This window comes from Protopterus annectens, chromosome 4.part0 (genome assembly GCF_019279795.1).
Source record: "Protopterus annectens isolate FY-2018-M chromosome 4.part0, PAN1.0, whole genome shotgun sequence".
Lineage (NCBI taxonomy): Eukaryota > Metazoa > Chordata > Ceratodontiformes > Protopteridae > Protopterus > Protopterus annectens.
This window is the reverse complement of record NC_056733.1, coordinates 637,867,767-637,893,090: the sequence shown is the minus strand read 5'-3', so window position 1 is coordinate 637,893,090 and position 25,324 is coordinate 637,867,767. Positions and strand designations below refer to the sequence as shown.

The 25,324-nt window shown below is 42.4% G+C and overlaps 1 protein-coding gene across 1 annotated transcript in view; it reads right to left on the bottom strand.

The window, feature by feature from the left end:
- The window catches only part of VPS33A (VPS33A core subunit of CORVET and HOPS complexes), a gene marked incomplete in the record, with an annotated part of 507,742 nt that overhangs the window by 170,308 nt on the left and 312,110 nt on the right, over window positions 1–25,324 (bottom strand). The window contains 2 exon segments of the mRNA XM_044068595.1: window positions 2,865–2,932; window positions 3,791–3,917. Coding sequence (XP_043924530.1) covers window positions 2,865–2,932; window positions 3,791–3,917 — 195 coding nt within the window.

Genomic DNA, 25,324 nt, shown 5'->3' with positions numbered 1-25,324 from the left:
TTCACTTTTAGTATTAAGACATGTAGGCATTACAGTGCAAAAGGAGAAGAAAAGCTAGATAAAAGCACTTTTAAGTTAACAGGCTGTAACCTTGGGTTGTTGAGGTGGGAGATGGGGTGTAAAAGTTCATAGATTATAACATATGTGCAGCTGATATGTTTTCATTTACTTTTGCATAGGTGAATGTTTGAAGTAAGACCCTTGGCTTAATCTAACAAATTTTAAGTGGACATAAGTAAATATGAGAATACTGAATATACTGAAAAGTTTTCCTTTAGCAATAAGTGTTGCAGCTTGTCTTTCAGGCAGCAGAAAAATACATTTTTCTTTTTCTCCTACTTTTCCATGGAGGCAAGCTGATAATGGGGTAATAAAATACAGGACACTGGTTTCTTCAAGACTAAAAGTTAACTATTTCTGTAAGCATTCAAGTAGTTTTCACATCTGGGAGAGGGTGGAAAAAGATAAAGATCAGACACCAATTAGTGTAAGGAGAAGCACAGGCAGTAACATTCATCTTAACATGGATAACCTCAATTTAAGGTTAACTAGGGCCTGTGTGAGCAGCTGTCTATTAGGCACAAATGTTCCTATTAGGGGGGATAAACTTCAGTACTTGAAGATGTACATAGGTATATGCATTTGTATTAAGTTAATAGGTTATGGGGTTGTTTTTTTGATAGAGTTTTTATTAAAACAAAAAAATTGTAAAATGTAACCATACAAACTACCACAAAAATGCCTGGACTACATCAGAGGTTAACCCAAATTTATTTTAAAGTTAGGTTAAGCACTTTTATCCAGCAAACTTCACATTGGCATAACATATCTCCATGTATACACTATAATTTATAATTATCCGCAATGTTAATGTTGTTAATCTCTCTCTGAGCCTCTGCTGAAAATGGGCAACTTGTCATAGTCGGACTTTACTGGTAAACAAAAGCAAATAATTAATAAACTAAATTTACTGTGCTGTCTGCTTTCATTGTCTTCAATTTAATATTTGTTACTATTATATTTTGTAGCATTCTGGCTTTCTATACTTACTGAGTCACTCAGTCTGCTTGGAATACTTTGTACTGTTTTGTATTTGGTGTTTACTGTATTCTCTCTGAGCTGTAAATCATAGATTTTGGCTGAAATTAGTCCACAGTGGATCGGTCTACAACCACTGTTAATACACAAAAATAAATACCTGTGTGAGGCTCAACAGAAATCTAATGGTACAACAGCTCTGAGACTGTACTGCTCCACTGTGCATGCATGCACCCCACCACTATTATTTACACTACCGACTAACCACATTTAATTTTTACACAGTTTTTCCAGCATGGTGGTCTAGTATTTAAATAAGCAGCTACCCAAAACTGTGTGTGTGTGTGTGTGGAGGGGGGGGGCTGTCCTGAGCTTACCAATTCTCAGAGGATGATTCAGTAGTAATTTTCATGCATGTAACACATCTTTTTGCCTTTCTCTTCCTTTCTTTGACCTTCCACAGGTATACATACCATGCAACTGATATGCTATTTATGTGCCTGAGTTTTGAGACTAAAATGAATAAGCAACTCCATTATTCAACAATATCAAAAGTTTTGGTTGTATGACCATATCTAACACGATAACATCACATTTAATTCTTTAAAGGTGAATGCATCTGTACATCACAGAAGTAGAACTACGGAAACGGTAAGTTAGTTCTATGCAAATGTGATGTGCAAGCATTTAGAAGAAATGTTATTTATATGGAAATTACACAGTCATGGACAGGTTATGCCCCTTTACTTTATGATTCTCATTCTGAACTTACGCAACTTGGAGAAAGATCAATTGATTAAAACATAAAACAAAATCCCTCATTCTTTCTCTGAAACACAGTGATCTCACAAACAACTCTATACAAAATTTCAAGACCACATACACCTCCTAAAACTGTAACAAGCAAATAAACATGGTAATGAACAAATATACTTTAGCAAATTAAAAGCCAGCAATCAGGATTTGGGAACTTAAAGGGAACCCACAAAGAACACAAGTTTCACACTGCTGCTCTGCTGCAGAAAGTCAGTCATGGCCCACACAGATGGTGCATGTGGTGAGTCTAATTTATCACTGGTGAAAAGAAAGATGTGAAAATGTTTAAGGAAGATGGTTGTTTAATATCTTAACAATGGAGACAGTCAGAGTTACAACTGCAATTTACTTTAACAATATCATAGCTTGTTGTCTGGCTCCATGGCACAAAGGAATAGAGCCCTGACTATGGCCAGGCAACTGGGACTCAGTTATTGGCCCCAGCACTGGAGGCAAAGGGAGAAAGAGAAGAGTGAAGAAGCTTGACCCATTGGCATTTCCCATAGTGAGAAAAGGGATGGGAATGCAAGCACTCAAACAATGCATAAGGAAGTGTGATCTCCCTGGCAGGGACTGATGAAACCACTTTCCGTGCTGAATGGTTGGGGGGCAGGCTGCTTGCCGGCAACATCTCCTGTAGTGCAGAATGGCCAATGGGGTTAGCCCATAGCAAATCCTCCTTCCTCTGTTTAGCTGGGTGCATTTGGGGGGATACAGCCATAAGCAAAATCAAGTTTTAATTCATTCCTGAAGGTTGCCTTAATGATGGGGGTCACTTGGCCGAGACACTCACAATGATGAGGGAATGGACTGGCCTGGAGGGAGTTAATAAGCAGCAGTGCTGTTGCAGAGTATGTAAAAAAATACCACAGCTTTTATGTAGACTACCTAATGTTCTAGAATGTCCAAGTAACACACACACACACACACACACACACACACACACACACACACACACACACACACACACACACACACACACACACAAAATAAATAAATACATTTCTTACCTTGTCTGTGTCTATTCCAGACATAAATTCTTGCTCCACTGTTAAGTGCTCAAAGAACTGCTCAGAAGCTAAAAATCATTAGAAGCTGGTTACTTAGTATATATAAAAAGTACTCAAAGTACTCGTCACATTTACAGGAATACACACACAGAAGGATTATTTCTTTAAATTAAGAACAGTTTTTTACAAACATTTAGAGAACATCTTGAGAAAAAATATATATTATCCAGAAAGCAATGTTATAACTTCAGCTTTCTACAGCAAATTACACTTTCATTTAAGGTAAATCTAGCAGTTATCTGAACATTCAAAGGGTGAGATAAATTTCTGTATATGGAAATTTGGAAACTAATCAGACTGTCTGATGCACTATACAGAGGTACAGCATGAAAACAGCTTATATCTCTACAACAGTTCCTATTTCAGATATAGGAAATGGCTAATTAAATCACATACAGTGAACTGGAACATATTGGCTGCTGGTGCATACTTTCCTCCCAATGGAAGGCAAACAGTACTGCATGCAAGACAGTCTCATGCTGTACACTGAATTTTAAGCCTCACAAAATCAGACACCTAGTACATACTTCTCAACGTCTTAGAGCAAGAAATCTGGACAAAGCCATAAATAAAATGGGGATCAAGGCCCAAAAATAAGGACAGTTTTTAAATATTACTCTTAGAAACTTAGAAAGTTGATAGAACAACAGGTTTTGCATTAGCATGAATTTTTTGAAGGATATGAAGTCTGAAACTCAAACATCTGTCGTCATTTTCCAACTTCAGTCTTTAATGATTTGCCACTAATTTGCCGGAAAAGAAGCTTATGAAAAACGGACCAAGAATATGAGGCAAAAATCTGTACAGTTGAGAGGTATTATCTAGTAAATGCAACAAGAAAAAAAAAACATGTCTGCTCTACCTACTTGTTACATCTTTGATCAGCTCAGCAATGGAAGTGTGATTAGCCAAGGAGGTTCGGGCTGCCTGCATGTGAGGAAGCTGAGACACAAACTGCTTTATTTCACCCACAGTCTTTGCATTGTGTCGTTCCTTAAAAAAAAGGAGAAATCTTTACTACAACAATGTCCTCAAAATATATTAAGCCAAACAAATCAAGACATTACTTTTGTGAATAAACATCTACTTCAGTGCTTCCAAATGTAAACAAATGTATAATCACTCTTTCTCATCTTTGCATCTACCAACAGACCTTACATCACCTGTGAAGGGTCCCTGTACAACACAAATAATACAATTACTATCACTCAAATTCCTAGTGATGTACAGTCCCAGAACACTTGGTCCAAGTGAAATGAAAATTCTGTATTTATCATAATGCTAGATCCTGTTGATTTCTTCTGTCTGGCTTAAGTGATGGGATATCGGATCCAACCAGATCAGAAATACACTTTTTTCAAGCTCTTGGATCTAGGGCTCAGGCCCATCTATTACCCACAACTCCCTGCTTTCCCTACAATACTTCAGACTGAGTTTGCTTGCATGAACCTTACACATCCTCCTAGAAACCACTAGATAGAAAAACGGGAAAAACTACAAAAAAATAAACAACTCCAAGCTGTATATCACACACAAGGCTCTAGACAGGTCCAATGCAGTTGGTCAAGAGGCACGAGCCGACAATCTAGGTAAGGGTGACAGAGGGAGTGAAGGCTGAGCTGTACGGAAGACAAGGGTCAAGCATCATGGTAAGTACATAACTTTTGTATTTGATGATTTTTTTTCCATCCAACTCAGATGGAACAGACTTCCCAGCTACTAGCACTCCATGGTGGTCTGATTAAAGAATATTCCGATGGATAGTGGAGTTGAATGATCCACAGGAACTAGACTGCATGTCCAGCTTGTAACTGGAGACAAACATGGGAACAGTTGAGCATGTAGCATCAGCACATATACCATCTACAGGTAATCTGGCAACGTAGGATGCAAAAGTTGTGACAGTTCTGGTTGAAGGAGCTTTAGGTTTGTGAGGGAGCTGTACACCTTTCACTTTCTATGCAAAAGTAGTATACAAATCAGAAAGCCACCTGGACAATGTGACTTTTGAAATGCCATCTTCCAGTTTTGCTCTTGAAAGTAAACAAAAATTCGATCTATTTTGCTAAAACGTTTGGTACAGTGTAAGAATATCTAGTAAATGCAGTGTGCATTGTTTTTCTTTAATACAAAATTTTGGAAAGAAGACTTGTAGATTAACTGGTTAAATATTGCTTCAGAGGCCACTTTTGGGAAAAAAGTTGGATTTGTATGAAGAAACACCCTCCCTGGGTGCTGGACCCTGAACGCTCAAACAAGGAGGCTTGCAAGACAGCACCTGTAACTCAAGAAATTCTCCCAGCTAACATAATGGCTACCAAGAAAACAGACATCCAAGACAGAAATTTTAGTTCTGACAAAGATCAAAGATCCTGGTTTAAAAGATAGTCTAGTTAAGGCTAGAATCGATAATGTAACGTCCCTAAGGAGGAACTGGATCACTCAAATGGGCCCAAGAATGATGGTCCCTGTAAAAAGACTTTAGAAAGTTCCAGAGTGTCAATGGAGTTCAGGTTTTCTCCTACATGAAACTTAAATAATTACTAATAACTTAAATATTCATTAGCTGTACCACAATGGTAGAAAACATAGCACCCACCTGAAATAATCCTGGCAAAAATCCAGAAAACATGGTAAAGGTGCTGAAAAAGGATCCAAGCATTTTGATGATCCCCAAACAACAAATCCCCTCCATTTGCTTCCGTAAAACTTCCTGATTTTTTTTTTTTTTTTGTGAGGAAGATAAACAGATCACTGAAGTGGAAAGACTGGCAAGTTTGGCCATCACTGCAATTGGAGGAACGATGCAGGTTAGTTTCAGGGCTTTCAAGTTTCAATGAGGCTGCCCAGATGGGTAAAACAGAAGATCTGGAAGTGGGTCCAGCACCCAGGAAGGGTGGTTCAGATAAGGCCAACCTGACAAGACCAGAAGGAGGCAATGCGAATCACTGTTGCCTTGCACCAAATAACTTTTTGAAGGAATTTAATTACAAGGGGAAAAGACAGGAAGGGATATAGGGGACCTGAAGGCCAAGTGTGAATCAGAGCATCTCTCGATGACTGACCCTGCTGGTGAATAAGGGAAAAGTAGTTGCTGCACTTGGTGTTCAGATGACACACAAACAGGTCGTAGTACAGCTGGTTCCAGTGGCTGAAAAAAAGAAGTTATGTACTTACCATAAAATTCCATCTGTGTTGTCTGTCTTCCTTCCCTTATCCTTGACAGATAGGTCCGGTTCTGACATTGGAACCAACTCAGCTGTTACTTCAGCTCTCACCACCCAAAAACTCTCTAGCTTCACCTCTACCCACAATCCCTCTTTCACAATTACCTCAGATTGAGTTTGCAGAAAAGTACATAAATACATATATACATTATAATCAGAAAGGAAGCCCAAATTGAAGACGTATCTACTGTGCTTGAAAAATAATAATTCAAGGATATATAATCCACTCCACCAAAACATCTTTAAAGGTTGGGGGATCAAAGGAGGGGATTGAAGGATAAATGAAGATAGACAACACAGATGGAACATTATGGTAAGTACATAACTTCTTTATCTGATGCTGTCAATCTTCATTTTATCCTTGACAGATGGGACAGAGTACCCAACTACCTGAAATCTTGGGTGGATTCATGGAAGGATATTTCTGAGCACCATCGAACCAAAGGACACTCTTGTCTAGAGACCAAGTCCAATTTGTAATGAGTAATAAAGGTATGGGGAGAAGCCCAAGTAGCTGCTGCACATGTCATCCAGCGAAGCTCTTGATAGGAAAACTGCCGAGGTGGCTATAGATCTTGTAGAATGTGCTTTCATGGGCCTAGGCAAGGTTAATTTACTCTTATCATAAATAAATGAAATGCAGTCTTTCACCCAACTTTGCACTGGAAAAAGAAAGAAATAGTTGATTTAATTTTTGAATGTCTTTTGTTCTGTGAAGATAGAAATGTAATTGTCTATGAACATCAAGTAAATGCCAGCAATATTTACCTTTGTTGGAAAAGTCTGGAATAAAATCCGGTAAATTAATCATTTGATTGATATTAGCCTCTGAGACTTCCTTGGGTAGGAAGTAAGGGTTTGTTCGTGAAAAACTCTATCCTTGTGGAAAATCAGATAAGGAGGTTCAGACAAAGCCTGGATCTCTGAAATCCTTCTGGCAGAGGTAATGGCTACCGAAAACCGTGTCTTCCAAGACAAAAACTGCAGATCACATTCCACAGAGTGGTCCACAGGGAGAATGTATTATGGCCTGTAACACTAAGTTCAGATCCCAAGGAAGTGTTGGATCTTTGAAACAGGGTTTCAACAAAAGCGTGCCTCTTAGGAATGATTTACAAAGTCTGTAAGAGGCTAAAGAATGTTCTTCCAAACCATCGTGCAAATTAGAAATTACAGCCAATTGTAATTGCATGGTAAAAGAGGAATGCCCAGTATGGAAAAGAGAGGCTAAAAAGTCTAAAATATGCTCTAGAGAAACAGAAAAAGGGATTCATATGTTTTTCAAGGGCCCAAATTAAATCTCTTCCATTTGCTAGAGTACAGTTTACAAGTGGAAGGTTTATGAGCCAACAAGAGGCTATGGCGTACTGGGCAGAAAATATTACAGTGTCTCGCAACTTAGTAAAGGGATTGTATCCAGAAAAAAAGGAGGTCATTACCCCTCTATACTCCTCCCTCATTAGACCAATAGTTGTGTATAATGCCCTGTTTGGTATGTACCTCTCCAAACATTTTCACCAAGTGGAAAGGCCACTGAAACACCTCACAAAGAGCATCCATGGCCTCCAACACCTGTCCTATGCGGACATGCTCAAATCACTATCACTCTATTCAGCAATCTCAGACCCTGCCCTATTAGAGATGCTCCATATCTGTTAAGTGCAACTCCCCAATGCATTACCTGCTTGAAAGGCCTGAATCTAATATGAAACTTCAACAAAACCTGCTTGACAGAGAGGTTTGTTTCCCAGAGGTTGCCCAGTCTCTGGAATAGACTTCCCATACATGTCAAACAGAGCACCTTGCTGACCATCTTCAACCGCAACCTTCATGAGTAGATGGGAAACCACAAATTTGTCCAAGGGATTCCACCTGTGTCCCTCACTGACAGGGGCAACAGGTGCTGATGGAGGTTTCCTTCTGGGGATAAACTCTTGGCTAGGCTTGTAAGGGCCCAAGGGTCATTAGCCTAGTAACCTCCTATGATCCTATAATGGAACTGGAGGAACCAAGCTGTCAGCTTGAGGTTCAAAATGTCTGGGTGAACAAGTCCATCTGGATGGGACAGAAGTTCTGGAACCAGGTGCAGAATTCCAGCGTTGTTGAATCAGATAAAGCCAAAGGAAGGTGAACCATCTCTGTCGAGGCCAAAAGGGTACAATGAGGATTACTGTGCTTTTTAACCCGAGCCCTTTCTGTAAGAATTTCAGAATTAGGGGTATCGGGGGAAAGGCATACAGGAGACAGGGGGGCATCTCTGGGTGACTTCCCAGGAGGGAGAAATTAGGGTGAAGTAAGTGCTGCACTTGTATGGGGGGAAGCAAGGTTGACCCTATTGATGGAAGATCATTTTTGCCACTTCTGGATTGAGAGACCACCCATGAGGCTGAAGGATACATCTGCTCAGCTTGTCGGCAATCACACTGGAACTCCCCAGAACGTGCGTTGCTATTAGAAAGCAGTTGGAAGAGATTGTCCACTGTCACAATCTGAGGGTTTCTTGACAAAGGGCTAAGATTTGGTTCCTCCCTACTTGTTGATGTACCAAACTACTGACATATTGTCTGCTTGAACTGCAATTGTCCCCCTGAGGAAGAGCTCTTACCTCCAGGACACCGATGTGCAAGTTGGCCTCTAATGGGGATCAACTGCCTTGGGTAGTCTTGCCCAGAAAATGGCCCCCTGCCCATCTTAAAATCGTCCGTGGTCACTAAGGCTGTTAGGACTGGAAGAACAAAGGTGCGACCGTAGAGAATTTGTTCAGAATGCATCCACCAAAGAAGATCCCTCTTGCAATAACTGGTGAACAGAATTTGGTCTGACAAGGGTTGGTGAAGGATAGACCACTGAGAAGCTAGTAGCCATTGCAGAATTCTCATATGAAACCTGGCTAAAGGTACTAGAGTTATTGATGCTGCCATCGACCCTACAGTTTGCAAAACTAGTCAAGCAGGAACTCTCTTTCTGTGGATTACCTTACAGTTAGACGTTGCCCATTCGATTCTCAGTTAGAGCGTCTTCTGTGTGGCGACATGCGTGAATGGGTGTTTCTTCGTTGAAGGTTGTGCATTAGGCCCAGCAAGCCAGCACGTAAAAATCTACTGCCAATCATTAGCGGACCGGAGTTCAGCTGTGGCAACCCCTAACCGGGAAAAGCCGAAAGACACAAATCTTTTGAACTTGCACCATTTTTCTTTGAAGCCTCTCTGAGGAAGGGATACTACAGTTGTCTCCATATTTAGTACAGCCCCTATGAATTCTAAATTTTGCATTGGCATCAAATGTGATTTCTCGAGATTTATCATAATCCCCAGATGGGCACAGATATTGAGTGTGTAACCTCTGGCTACTATCAACTGATACCTGGTTGAAGCGGTTATGAGCCAGTCATCCAAGTATGGAAACACCTGTAATCCTTACAGTCTCAAGTGAGCTGCTACTACTGCCATGCATTTGGTGAACACCCTGGGGGCTGCGGTGAGACCAAAGGGCAGTACTCTGCATTGGTAATGACTGGCTCCCAGCCAGAAATGGAGGATTTTCCTGGAGCATTTGTCCATTTTTATGTGTTAATGCACAACCTGAAGGTCTACCAAGCACATCTAGTTGTCTTTCTTCAGAAATTTGTTCAACACACTGAGATCCAAAATTGGTCTCCAGTCCCCTGTCGTTTTTGGCAATGAAAAGAATCTTGAGTAGGTTTTGGATTCTTTCTGGACTGGCGGGGCTTCTTGGATGACCCTTTTGTCCAGAAGTCTTTGAATTTCTTAGACTGTTGAATCCCTTTGACTGGGTGGAACATCAAGGATTTTCTTGTGTACAGGGGGAGGATGAGAAAAGGGAATGATGCAGCCTCTGGATACGATCTGTTGCACCTGGGAATCTGTTATGTTTAGCCAGGGATTTATCTACAAGGACAAGCATCCCCTGACTGCCTTCAGAGGAAGACAAAGTACAGTTTTGTACCTACCATAAATGTAGATGTTCGAGTGCTCATACAGCTGCAGTCATAACAGATGGGTTATCCTGCCATCAGGAGGGTCCTCGGTTGGTTATCCTGCCGTCAGGCGGGTCCTCGGTTGGCCGAATTCCAAAGTCTAGGTCCGGCGTCGGTTGTCGTTGCTTCTTCCCAGACGTCAGTGCGGCAGGGGTATAAAAGAGGCAGCCGACGCCATTTTCTTCAGTTTTTCTTGCCCCAGATGTCAGGTGCCCCCAGAAGGAAGGCAAACATAATGTTATGCAAAGATGCAATGTTGATAAATCAAAAACAGTAGTTGCAAGCAAATGCAAATACACCATAAAAGAATACCCCAAAAAGGTTATATGAAAAGTGTTTGTCATAAGGCCTGTCCTAAGAGGGGATGGAGGGAGGGAAACCTGGACTGCAGCTGTATGAGCACTCGAACATCTACATTTATGGTAGGTACAAAACTGTACTATGTTCATCGTGCATACAGCTGCAGTCATAACAGATGGGTAGAATCCCAAAGCTAAGTAAGGGTAGTAGGCACTAAGTGGAACTAGGAGGGGCTAGGATGCCCTGCAGGACTGCTGTGGCAAAGCCCGCTCTAGATTTTGAGTATAGTGGGAGGTGATAGTGCTTGGAGAAAGTGTGCACTGAACTCCAGGTTGCTGCTTCCAAAATGTCCTTGGTAGGGACCCCCCTGAGGAAGGCTGCAGAGATAGCCGTGGCTCTGGTGGAGTTGGATCTGATGCATGCAGGCACAGTTTTTCCATGGAATGAGTAACAAAAACGTATGCAGTGGGCTATCCATTTTGAAATTGTCTGTTTGGAAATAGCCTTTCCCTGAGCACCTACAGCATAGGACACAAAGAGTTGCTCAGATTTCCTGAATGGCTTTGTTCTGTCCAAGTAGTAACGCAGTTGTCTGTGAATGTCCAAGGAATGTAGTAATCTTTCCCCTTTGTTTTGTGGATTAGGATAAAAGGTAGGTAAGTGGATAGTCCGATTCAAAGCTACACTGGATACTACCTTTGGCATAAAGGTAGGATTGGTTCGCAAGGAAACTCTGTCCTGATGGAAAATGATGAATGGTTGTACAGCCATGAGGGCCTGTAGCTCCGAAACCCTGTGTGCTGAGGTGATAGCCAGAAGAAAGGCTGTTTTCCATGACAAGTACTGTAACTCTGTTGAAGAAGCTGGCTTGAAGGGAGGAAGGGTCAACTTTTCCAATACGTAGTTGAGGTCCCAAGCAGGGACTGGTGGCTTCCTTGGGGGTTTTAAATTCTTTGCCCATCTGAGGAACTGCCTTAAGAGAGGGTGAGAGAATAATGAAGGATCTGTGTTGTATTGTGCAGAAATGGCTGAAGCGTGGATCTTGATGGAGGAGAAGGAAAGTCCATTGTTTAACATCTCAGCTAGGTACTGTAAAATTTGAGGTATATTTATTACCAAAGGATTCTGTCCCTTTTCTTGATCCCAGGCACAAAATCGTTTCCATTTGGCGGAGTAAGCCTTTCTAGTAGAAGGTCTTCTGGCCTCCAAGATGACATCCTGCACCTCCTTGGAGAGGAGAAACTGTTGGGAAATCAAGGAATTCTCCATGCAGCTAGATTTAGAGTTTTGAGATGGCTGTGAAGGGTTTTGTAGTTGTGCTGGGACAACAGAATAGGGACTAGAGGTAGGATCCATGGTGAGGAATGTGTCAGGCTCCTCAGGAGCGGATACCTGTGTTGTCTTGGCCATTCTGGAGTGATGAGAATCATTTTCGGCCTCTCTGCTCTGGCTTTTAATAGAACTTTGGGCAGCAGAGGAAGAGGCGGGAAGGCATAGACTGTCAATGTTGCCCAATTGAAGGAAAGTGCGTCCACTTTCCAGGCCTGTGGATGATAGGTCCTTGAACAAAATTTTTTCAACTGTCAATTTCTGTGGGTAGCAAAGAGATCTATGTATGGCTGTCCCCATGCCTGAGTTATCTTTGTGAAAAGTTGAGGATGCAACTTCCATTCGTGTGGATCTGTCATATTTCTGCTTAGGTTGTTCGCCAGTGTGTTTTCCTTCCCTGCCAGGAATTGTGCCTGCAGTTGAATTTGCAATTCCAGTGCTGTGTTCCACAGGGTCATGGCTTGCCTGCACAGGGGGTATGAATGAGTTCCCCCCTGTTTGTTTATGTACCACATCACTGTGGTGTTGTCTGTCCTTATCAATAGCTGGCCTGGATGCAGTAGGTCTTTGAAGGTCATAACTTTTTGCACGGCTAGCGTCTCATTTTGGTTGATGTGAAGGTGCTTCTCTTTTCGGGTCCATTTTCCCTGAATGCACTGATCTGTCATGTGTGCTCCCCAGGCGTAGTCTGAGGCGTCTGTTGTGATGATTTGAGTTGCTTGAGGTACACAGAAAGGAAGACCTGTGTTTCTTTGGCAAGCTTGAGCCCACCACAAAAATTCCTTTTGAAGGCATGGAATGAGTGGGATAATTGTTTCCAAGCTGTGGCTGTGTTGAGACCATAAGTTTTTCAGGTACCATTAAAGTTTCCTCATATGCAGCTTTGCACATGGGATTAGTAGGATGCAAGATGCCATGAATCCCAGAGCCTGCAGGATTTTCCTTGCAGTTAGCCTGGTTTAAGTTACCATTTTTCTGAAGTATTGAGACAGTCGCCCTTGCTTGTCTGGCGTGAGGTAAGGCCATCTGGGTGGTTGTATCCAAGTTGGCACCCAGGAAAATTATTTGTTGAGAGGGTATTAGTTTTGATTTCTTTTTGTTGACTGTGTATCCCAGGAAGTTCAACAGTTTTATTACAAACGCCAGGTGCTGCAGTAGTATGTCCTTGCTGTCCGCTTGGATCAGGCAGTCGTCCAGATATGGGCAGATTTGTATCCCTTGTAGTCTGCAGAAGGCGATTACTGATGCCAGGCATTTCGTAAACACTCTGGGCGCAGTAGATAAGCCAAAGGGCAATGCAGAGAATTGGTAATGGGTTAAACCTGCAAGAAATCTGAGGTTATCTTCTGCAATCTTGTCTGATAGGGACATGCAGGTATGCCTCCTTGAGGTCCAGTGTTACCAGCCAAGCCTCATTGCCCAGCATGGGAAGAAGCTGCTGTAATGTGAGCATCTTGAATTTTGGCACCTGTAGATATGTGTTTAGGATGGATAGGTCTAAGATAGGTCTCCAATTTTTGTCTTTCCTCGGTATCTGGAATAGTCTGGAATAAAACCCTTGACCTTGTTCTTTTGCAGGTACCTCTTGAATTGCTTTCATGTCCATGAGAGCTAAAACTTGTTTTTGTGCCACTGCCCTTTGATTTTTTGGCAGGTTTGGCATGCCTCTCATTTTTGGAAGGGTGCGAAAGTGGCACCTGTAGCCTCTGTCTATAATGTCCAGAATCCATTTGTCTTTTGTAACAATATGCCAATTTTTTGAGAATAATGTCAGTTTTCCGCCCAAAGGTGCTGCCATTAAAGCTTTGCTTGGCAGGTGTAGGGGGGAGTCATTGTGTCTGTTTTCTAAAAGACTGTGATCTATCTTCTCCACCTCTTGGGGTTGGTGCTTGCCACTGTCTGGCTCTGAAAGATTCTTAAGGTTGCCCTCTGCCCCTTGGGCACCTGTATCTGCCCCTTTGAGGTCTGTCCATGGCTGGAAAGGACCAATTTTTTGAAGACCAGTTTCTGCTGAAATGTGGAGGCTGTACCTGCAGGAAATCTTTCACTGTTTGCATTGATTTCGCTTTTTCCTCCATTTTCTTTAGCACCTCCTCAGCTTTAACACCAAACAATACATCTTTTTGAAGAGGTGCATCTAATAATTTAGCTTTGACATGATCTGGTAAGGTTTGCTCTTTGAGCCAAGCATGCCTACGTATAACAGACCCCGTAACAGCAGCTCTACATGAGGCCTCTAAAGCATCAAAACCACACTGCAAGGTATGTTTACCCACTTGCTCTGCACCATGCAACAAATCCTGCAACTGTTGATACTTTAACATATGGAACTGACAGTTTAATGCCCTCATGGTTAAAGTGGCCGAGGTGTACACTTTTTTCCATCTTTCTAAAGCTCTGGAATCTCTCTCTGAAGGTAATGGATTTTTAGCAGTAGAGGCCTTAATTCCCTTGGGACCCTATGAAATTGTTTCTGGGTCAGCAGTATGGCTTTTATATAGGAACTGGTGAGAGTCAGGAACCCGGTAATACCTGTCTGGTTTAACAGGAGCTGGAGGCAAAGAATCAGGATTAAGGCTGGCTTCTGTGTACACATCATCCAATATATCTAAAACAGGAGGGATAGCCAGAGGCCTATGCTGGGGGAGCAGAAGAAATTCCCTGAGCCTTTTCTTGGAATCTGAGTAATCTTGGCCTTCCCAGTGAAAGTGTTCCCTCAATGTATGCAGGGTTTCCCCAAAAGAGAAGTCCTCAGGGGGTAGACCGAGGGAATAGACTCCTCTGCATCAGAGTCTTCGAATGGAGAATAGGCATAATCCTGGTCCTCAGGGAAATAGAAGCTTGATCTGAGGAAGGGTAGTCTTCCTCTAATCTGGGCCTTTTGTCAGAGGGGGGTTGAGAACCCCTGATAAGAGTAATCAAATCCTCAGCCATTTTAAGCATCTGTTTTTTAGGCATGGTGCCTTGAGAGGGGGTCTGAGGAACCTGTTTTTTGGTTTTCGTGGCTGCTTTAGATTTAGTGAAGGCTTTAATAGAGAAGGAGGAAGGCCTGAAGACCCCTTGAGAAACGGCAGGCCTGTCTAAATTCTGAGTTTCCCCGCCAGGAGTGGCGTCGGGATCTGTAGTAGGAATGGGGGCCGAGGAGCCTGCGACCTCGGGTACTGAAGACACCGGTAATGCATTGTCATCAGTACTCAGGGGCTGCGTGGGCGCCTCGCTGAGTACCAGAGAACCGGTAGTAGGCCTTAGCGTGGTTTCAGTAGGTAGTGCGGACCTCGTATGTCGGTCCTTATCTTTGCGTTTTTTGCTCAAAACTGGAGTCGGAGTATCCGATGACATAATATAATTACATTTTTTGCCAAAAATGTGAAGGGCGAACTCCGCCCGACGCTTAATAGTGCGCTTATTGAATCTAGCACAAAAACGGCAGGCCGAGACATCGTGGTCTGGGCCTAAGCAAGGTATACAGAAAGAGTGGAAATCCTTATGCGGTATTTGCTTCCCACATGAAATGCAATTATTAACTTTGTCTGACATCTGTCTGAGGCAAGAAAAGTTTCCCCAACAGGGTACTTAGCTTTCAAGAAGACTTCAGCTGAAATACTTTCGTAAATCTCAGGAGCTGGCCGACCAGCACTTGCGAACTGCTTCTGCTTCGGGCACCGCGTGGCAAGAAAGACTGGGGAAAATGGTGTCAGCTGCCTCTTTTATACCTCTGCCGCACTGACGTCAGGGAAGAAGTGACGACAACCGACGCCGGACCTAGACTTTGGAATTCGGCTGACCGAGGACCCGCCTGACGGCAGGATAACCGACCGAGGACCCGCCTGACGGCAGGATAACCCATCTGTTATGACTGCAGCTGTATGCACGATGAACATTTGGGCCTTCATTCAGGAGTGCTGGAAAGGAATCCCTGAAGTCCTGGTTTTGTGGAGCACTTCTGTCATGAGGGTGGTGCCTTCCATTTTAGTTCCCCCTCTGCCCCTGGGGGAACTCCCTCCATGTGTGACTTGGAAAGGCCCTGGGGGGTGGGGGGTGGAGAAATGTACGCCCACAGCAGAAAGTGTCTTACCATCCTTCTCACACCTGGATAAGGTCTCTCTTATTTTTGGACAAAACAAGGATGTTCTGTCAAAGGGAGCATTGACAAAATAAGACTTGAATGGTTCTGCAAAGTCACATAGGTGCATCCAGGCATGTCTATGTATGGCTAAGCCTGTACCCACTGCTCTGGAAGCCCCTTCGGCTGTATGTGCGATTAGCCTCATGACAAATTAAAGACAGTCTCCAGGGTGGCTACCTGGGAAGCCACTTTCTCTTGGACTCCCTCAACTACAGCTCCCGCCACGGTATCCAACAATTCCTTACTCCGATCCTATTGAAGTCTTGCAAAGTGTGCCAAGAAGTTCAAAAACCTTACAGCTAAGGTCAATAAAGCATAGACCTGCTTCCCATATCTGTCCATAGCCCAAGACTCCCTGTTGAGATGGACAGATGAACTCTCCTCACAGACTTCCTTTTTTGTGGTGGACCTTTCCCCCTCATCAAAATCTGTGTCCTCTGTGACCGATTCCTGGGAGGAATCTAAGTGCTTCCTCTTGCACTTCTTTTTCTGAGGGACTCTCTCCGGGGGGATAATCTGGGGAGGTGTTAGAAGATGAGAAAATGACAGAATCTTTGTCTTGAGAAACCTGAGACTGTAGCACCCGCTGTCTCAGTGGAGAGGCAGGTAGAATAACAGAGCCAGAGGAGGGTACCTGTTCTGAGTGGAAAGGTACCGACTGAGTCACTGTGAGAGGGCTCTCTCCATTGCCTCAAAGGCCACCACCCCCAATGAGGGAAGGAAGCGCGGAACTGAGATAGATGGTCTCAGGACAGGGGTCACTCCCCACTCTGAAGAACAGACCTTCAAAAGAGAATCTGGAGCCAAGTTAACTCAAGCTGAAGTCCCAAGGAGCAGGGACAGCTCTGAAAAACCTGAAGTCAAGTCCTACCCCCCCCCCCGGAACTGACAGGGTAGCTATGGCTCCAAGGGGTCTCCAGTTTAGAAGCCACCAAGAGCTCAGGGGAATTACTGGTTCCAAAGATGTGAAGATCTCAGGAACCAGCACAGTCGGTGCTGGGAGATTGGGAACAGGTGACTCTAAGACCTCGCAGGAGGTTAGAGGAGGAGTGGGCAATGGAGTAAAAGAAGGTTCACTTCCAAGACCTAAAGGGGTCAGAACTGAAAGCAGGCCTGAAAGTCCTCTAGCCCACAAGATTTTATTTACCAGTCTCTACACCCTGCATTCAGAAATACTTTTGGTAAAGCAGACAAATGATGCTGAAGGAGATTTAGGCCACTGTAGAAAAACTTCTGGAAGCTCACCAGTGAAAGGGTCTATAGATGGTGAATAGAAAGTCCTTGGAAAAATCTCCTTAGAATCAGGAATTTTTGTCATGGTAGGTGAAGTAGAAATCTTGTCCTGCACTGGGGTCTTCGACATCAAAGGGCTTGAGACAGTAACCAGTGCTGGAACAGTTGCTGAGACCAGTATTTTACAGCCAGAGGCCTCCAGTTCCAAAGATAATTTCAGAACTGAGGGTTTCAATTCCTTAGGTCTTGGACCGATGGAGAGATCGAAAAAGAGACACTCCTCTTTTTTCCTTTGTCCGCTGAAGATGAGGACGAAGGGCTGTAAACATCAGTTTTGGCTTTGTCTGCAGAAGATAAGGTTTCACTAAAGGCCAAGGGAATCAGTCCTTTCAAAATAAGATTATTTCATCTTTCAAAGAAAGCTCGATGACTGAACCCATGGCATATGCTGCAGTCCTCTTGCAAATGAATGGGACACAAACAATAGACGCAGAGGGAATGGAAATCAGATTATGGAATTTTATGGCCACACTTTTGGCATTTTTGAAAGCCAGAAGGGGCCTTACTCATCTCAGCCATGTCAAAAAAATATATGGCTGGAAGACAGTCACTCACATGCTCACTCACATAAAAAGGTTAAAAAAGAGGAGGAGTGAAATACCACCAGAAAGAATAGACCAGGATCCACAAAATGATATGATTTAGCACTTTCATTTTTAATAAAAACTTCTTGAGAATAACAAGTGTAAAGAAGCTGACCCTATTTATACACTCACATATACCGTTTCCCCAATTACTTGTAAGCAATTAATTAATAAAATAATGACATCACAAAAACAATTACAAAAACAATTGAATCGAAAAGGCACACAGATATTCAAGGGAGATATTAAAAAATAAGAACATTTCAGGTGAAATGGAAAACAACTTGAGTATATATGAGAAAGAATTAGTACAGAATCTTTGTAACAGTGAGATAAGAATTATGAAACCAGATAAGGGGGGTGGGTTGGCTATTATGAATAAAAACTCCTACATCAATAAAATAGTTGGTATTCTACACTCTGAGACATACTGTCAAGGTCAGTCTGAATGAGAAGAATATAATATATAGAAAAGTTGATATACTACTAGAACTCCTTATGAATAGACAAATTTCCCTAGAGGAACGTTCCTTTATGGAAGTGAAACATCCTAAAATACCCACAATTTTTGGAATACCAAAAATACACAAAGACATAGCCAACCCCCCCCCCCACCCCCAAGACCAATTGTTGATGCAAAAGCATCAAAAACATATTTCATTGTTAAATTTGTAGATTTACAACTCAAGGACATTCTTTCTAATTACAATTGGATAGTGAAAGATTCATGGGATTTACGTAGGAAGATCAACATGAATATGTATAATGAAGCACTGATTTTTGTGACAATAGATGTAAAAGATTTGTTTTCAGTAATTCCACATATTACTGGCATTGAATGGTTTTATTCATTTCTTTGTCAACACACTAATTTAACGCATGATCGTATCCTTACAATTAGGAGCCTGATGGAATTAATTTTGGATACCAACATCATAGTTTTTGAAGAGCAACTATTTAAACAGTGTAAGGGAGTAGCTATGGGGGCTATTTTTGCGCCTATTTTCACCAAGACTGTTTTAGCATTCTGGGAAGTGGAATTAATTTTTAATAGTCCCTTTGCAAAACACTGAAGCTACTATGGCCGCTATTTGGATGATATAATAATCCTATGGAACAACAGTGAAGACACACACAAAGAATTTTTGACATTTATTGAAGAAAGCACAGATTTCCTTGAATTTTCGCATACCATTTCACATGATAAAATAGACTATTTAGACATCACTATAAGCAAAAACAATTTGGGTAAATGTTTTGAGACCACTATATTTAGGAAACCTACATATTCTAATACATTATTGCATTTTAGTAGTTTTCATCCTATACATCAAAAGAAGGCGTTGATAAAGGGGCAAGGGGTAAGATTATCTAGGATGGTATCAAACCACTGTGATTTTTTAGATCAAATCAGTGTTCTTACTGATATGTTAATAAAGAGGGGTTACCCTTTAGAATTCGTGAAAAATATACTATAGGAAGTGGTGAACAAGAGAGAAAATGGACACTTTTTCCCATTGTTGGGTAAAGGCATGGAAACTGTTTACACAAGACAGGGGCAATGAGCCCAAGACCTTTAATAAAGCTGCGATTTTTAAATATAACAAGCAGTTCACAGATATTAGACAAATTATACAACATAATCGGAATTTAATATTAATAAGGAATACACAGATACAGTGGGAAAGGTGCCCAACATTGTATACAAAAAAGATACAACCCCGAAGAACATGATAGAGAAGTCACATGAAGTTTATTGTGGAAATAAAGGCATGTACAAATGTGGGTTCTGTATGCAATGTCAATACATAGCTGAAGGGACTGAGATCCTTATATCAAATTATGGGAAATTTGTACATAAAAAGAAATTCTCTTGTAGCAGTAAGGCGGTCGTCTACTTAGCAATTTGTACCCAATGTCCTTGTTTTTACATAGGGAAGATGATCAATGCACTTAGAAGCAGAGTGTATCAACACTATTATGACATGAAAAAACAAGACATCAAGAATGTCTTGGCTCTACATACTAAAAATAATGAAGGACACCACTTTTAAGTTTTCTATTTTAGAACAAGTTGTATTAGGTGATAGAGGTGGACCCCTCAATGACTACCTAGAAGCTAAGGAACTCAGATGGCAGCTGAGAACCAAAGCAACACAAGAACCAGGTCTAAATAGTAATATTTCCATTAGTTCTATACTTAGATTAAAAGCGGAAGGTTATATATAACTGAAAACATAACATATACACGTTGGAATTTGTGGCTATTTTTAGTTTTGCATTTCAGTATATACATATCTATGAAATTTTGTATTTATGTATCTATGTGCCTTTTAGATTCAATTGTTTTTGTAATTGTTTTGTGATGTCATTTTATTAATTAATTGCTTACAAGTAATTGGGGAAAGGGTATATATGAGTATATAAATAGGGTCAGCTTCTTTACACTTGTTATTCTGAAGAAGTTTTTATTAAAAATGAAAGCGCTAAATCATATCATTTTGTGGATCCTGGTCTATTCTTTCTGGTGGTATTTCAAGGTCTACTTGTGGTTTTGCGTTGGTAATTGTGAGACAGGGATTGTGGGTAGAGATGAAGCTCGAGAGTTTCTGGCTGTGCGAGCTGAAATAACGACAGAGTCTGTTCTGATACTGTAATCGGACCCATCTGCCAAGGATAAAATGAAGACTGGCATCAGATTAATGGCTTCCACCGACTGGTTAAGGGACCACTCATGAGGGAGTAGAACAGATCTGTTCAGCTTGCCCACTAGAACACGAATTCCCTGGGATGTACATTGCTACTAGAAAGTGCTGGGAAAACATACCAACTGTGAAACCTTCACAGCCTCTCGACATAGTGGGTAAGAAAGGGTACCCCCCCTTTTAGTATTGTACCAGACCACAGCCACATTTATCTGTCTGAATGGAAATCAGACCCTTGGGAAGGGTGCCCTGAAAGGCCTGTAATGTTAGGGGGACCACCCTCATTTCCAAGACATTTTATGTGAATTTTGGCCTCTGATGTCATCCACATACTTTGAACCATCTTCCCTTTGGCGTCCGTGATCGCAGTAGCTCTCGCATGTGGAAAGGTGAACAGTCAGCCACAAGTCACAGTGAGGCAGTCCACTACCAGTTTTATAGGATGTCTTCGTTCAGGTGCGAGATGAACTGGGAACTGCATAGGTTGGTACAACATGGACCATTGGATAAAGAGGGTCTACTGTAGCATCCTTACATAAATTCTGGTCTGAGGAACAAATGCAATTGAGGTAGCTATTTATCCCAATGGTTGCAGGATAAGTCTTGCTGGGGGATTGGGAATAGAGAGGATCTTGGAAGCTTGACAACACAGGGAGAGTATTTTTGAATCTGGAAGTCTGGCAGTTTAAGACATGTCGACACCCTATGAATTCTTTTGTCTGGGTTGGTGTCAACTGGCTTTTCCCCCAATTGGTGAAAGAACTGGAGAAAGACATCCCTGGGCTGAACAAGTAGATCCTAGTGGGGTACACTCATTACCCTAGAAGCCTTAGATATACTGCCATGCACTTGGGTGAACACCTTGGGGGCTGCTTGCTCTGAATTGAAAATGTCTGCTTTCCAGTTGAAAGTGGAGAAACCTCCTTGACTACCGTGTTATTTTGATGTGACAGTAGGCATGCTGAAGGTCTAATAAAACACACGCATTCATTTTTCCTCAGGACAGGTACAATGGACTGAAGCATGACCATCTAGAACTTAGACTGCTTTACAAATTGACAGAGGTGGCAGAGGTCTAGAATGGCCCTAAGGTCGGTCAATTTTAGAACCAAAAATAAGTTTAAATAGACTCCAGATTTGGTGGGACCTACTGGACATCTTGCTTTTCCAGAAACCTTGAAATTTCTTCTGCTCCAATTTACTCTGAGCAGGCGAAACACTGGGAATATTCCTTCTGTTTGTTGGGGCAAAGAAAGGGAATAATGTAGCCTCTAATCTTCTGCACCCAAGAATCTTAACCAATGGTTAGCCAGGCATAAGGATGCAGAGATAAGCACCCTCACCACCCCCCCCCAAAAAAAAAAACTCCCTCCAGGGTGCAGCAGTTTAGGAGTACTGGAAGGAAGGGTTTGTCGGTAAAGGGACCTTGAAATATCTTGATTTTGCAGTCCGCCTCTGCCCATCCAGTGAAGTTGCTTTCCACTCTGCCTGGGGGGGGGGGGGTCATCTATCACCACCAGGCAAAACTCTGGGATTTACAGGACCATAACTTCTTTCCACCCTTTGGATTCCAAAGGTCCTGGGGGAGGGGGTTTGTAGAAAAAAAAATGGATGCCCACAGCAGACCAAGTTTTGTCCTCTTGCTCACTTTTATTGAGCATTTCTTTGATCTTGGATTAAAACAGTGTGCAACCATCAAAGGGAGCATTGACAAAGGATGTCTTGAAGCTCTAAGCAAAATTGCACAGACACATCCAGGTGTGCCCGCGAATGGCAATGCCACTGCATGCATCTCTCAAAATGCCATCAGCTGCATTGGAAAGCAGCTGCATGGACAAGTTAGACACTGATTGAAGGGTGATTAGCTGCAATTCCAGAGTCTTCTGTATATCAGCAAGCTGACTGCCTGAGAGGGACTTGGAAAGCTCCTTGGTCAAGTCCCCTCTGGAAATGTGCTATATTTGCTAGAGTGTTCAGCTCTCATAAAGCAAATGTCTTTGAAGCACAAGCCCACTTTTCCGAATCTGTCCAAAGTCCTAGACTCCCTGTTAGGTGGATGGACAGAGGTGCTCTCTTCAGTGTGTTCCTCTTTAGTGGCTGCTGCAACACAATGGCATCTGTAGCATGACCCGTGCCCTAATATGGCCTATTCCTATGGAATACACAGATCATGTCAGCTTTTATCAGGATTGACTACATCACATTGGGTTCCTTCCAAGCCCACTGAGAGACCAGGTCAATGAGCTCACCAGCTGGTGGGACGACCAAGGAAGTAGAATGGCTTGCCCTGAAAACATCAAGGAATACAGACCACCTCTTGGGAGGGGGCTTTGGTGGACCAACCCTCTTGCTGTTTAATCAATTCAAGGATGTCTCCAAAGGGGGTCTTGGGGACTTTTTTGCCTTCATCAAAGTCAGTATCCTCCATCAGTAACTCCTGGGGTGAATTCAAATGTCTCCTTCTGCAAGTCCTTTTTCTATGCCCTTCCCCACTGGGAAGCTCTGGGTATGGCTTGGAATAAGGAAGAGGACCATTCCAGGGGAGACTCCTAGAGGCTTACTGATACTGGCTGCATCTGTTTGAAAGGATGACTGGAAGGAGGCACAGCAGAATACAGAGGGTATTGAGATGGTGACAAGTCAGGGTGAGAGACCTCCTCTCTTGACCTAGACAGCACCCTTTCAGAAGTCATGAAGGCTGAAGCCAGAATCAAACATCCCAGCAAAAGAACCTTCCAGGACGCAATTCAATTCAGCCTTGAAGCTGACATCAGAACTGAGTGGTCTAAAGTTGAAGTACCCAAGGGCAGGGATGGCTCAAATAACCTCAGTCAATTGTAAGCCCTGGACCATGGCCCTAACATTTCATCTCGGAGACCCTTCAAGATCCGACACCAGAGTCAAACAGGTACGGGAAACTGTCAGTGTCGAACCAACCAGACTACAAGCTCTAAGACACCTATCCTGCGGTTATCACTTGGTGATGGAGATACCAGATCTGAGGGGTGGATTGATGAATGAGATAATCAACAAAGAAGTTGTTGGGTCCTGCCCTGGTACCTCAGGGCAGCACTGGAAAGACCCTCATCTGGATCTCTGTCTTCAGAAAGTTGCACATCATCCTGTCAACCATGACTTCTGACAGACTTTTCAATGCAAAGACCTGAAAGAAGAAGCCACAGAAGCCTAAATGGCCTGGTTAACTGACCTTTCCAATAAAATGGAGAATGTAGCCAAGGGCTGGCTTCACAGAAAATCTGCTTGTCGGTGAAACAGACTGGACACAAACTGGTTCCGGAATCTTTACTGAATCCAACTGCCTCTGCATTTTCAGAGCCAAGCCTAAAGCACCAGAAGGGTCTGGGGACCTCTTCCAAGCCCTGTCTTTACTATCAGCTTTGTCCTTTGCTATATTTTTTTCTTTTTCTTTCTCCTTCATTTGTTTAGACTTATTCCCAAGTTCTTAGATGAAGGCAGCACAGATGTAGGTCCCAAATAGGTTGATTCTCCTATGGTTGCAGAGAGAAGAAGTACAGGACTCTTATGTGTTCAGCTGATCTACTCCTAAACAAAAAACACACAATACAAGGAGGTCTTGGGAAGGAATTTTTTGTCTGCATGCAATGCACACTTTACAGTGTGGGACCTTGCCGCTCACAATCAAAGATTCAATTATACCACAGAAAAATAAAGGATAAAAACCTTAACTTCCAAAGCTCAAAGTATTACTCACAAGAAAGTAAACTAAACTGAAGCAATAAAACATGTATGTATTTTTTTTTCCAGGTAAAGAAGGAAGAAAGGGTGGGAAAAAATGCACACACTTCACCCTAAAACTACTACAATGAAGCAAAAAAACCTAAAACAGAGCATTAAATATACAAACAATATACTTTCAAAGTTATAATGAAAAACACCTTAAAAATTACTACTTGCTGTAGAAAAATCAATTATCTGTCAAGTTGGGTACTGAGCCTTTAGATCCCATCTGAACCAAATGGGCATCAAACAAGATCTAAGGAATTATAGGGATGACAGGGAAATAGGGGAAGGGACAGAAGCCAGAGCCTTGATCCGACAGCTAGAAAAAGGTGCTGATGTAATGATCCGGACGGATCCAATATCCATCAGTTGGGTCTGATAGAAAAGACAGCATTGGGTATTTAGGTGCATGTGATGCCCTTTAAGGGGAATAAAGTATTTCAAAATCTAAGATGTTACGTATTTACCATAATGATAGATGTGCAAGACTGTGGTTGTCCTTCCTCCAACTGCAGGACTTTTGAGCCCGACAAAGCTCTGGCACTTCAACTTTCTTAAACTGCCAAACTCCTCCCCTCTACCCACAATCCTGTTGGAGGAACAGCACTTCCCCAGATCTGTCAGTCCACAGAAGGGGGTAAAAAGGTAGGCAGCAAAGGACTCATAGGAGTAAAAATCACCATCATATTTGAAGTCAATGGGAAGAAGGGAGAGAACAGAGAGGAAGATGAACCACAGTCCTACATGCATGTCATTCCCATAGGTAAATAACTTCTCTGTGGGACTGCACTTAGTCCATATTCCACTACTTATAAGACAGGAGTTCCCAGCAAAAGTACTACTGGAAGGCTGGGAAAGGGATCTTTGATCTTCCACTAATTATAAGACAGTAGTTCCCAGCAAAAGCACTACTGGAAGGCTGGGAAAGGGATCTTAGTGCCTCCAATCCAGTTAGGGCCCAATAAAACAAAACAAGTAAAAGACAAAAGCTGTGATCCAAATGGCACAGCATTCCAATTGACTGAAACAACCAGAAATGCAAGAAAGACAAAGTCCAAAGACCAAGAAAGCCTTCTT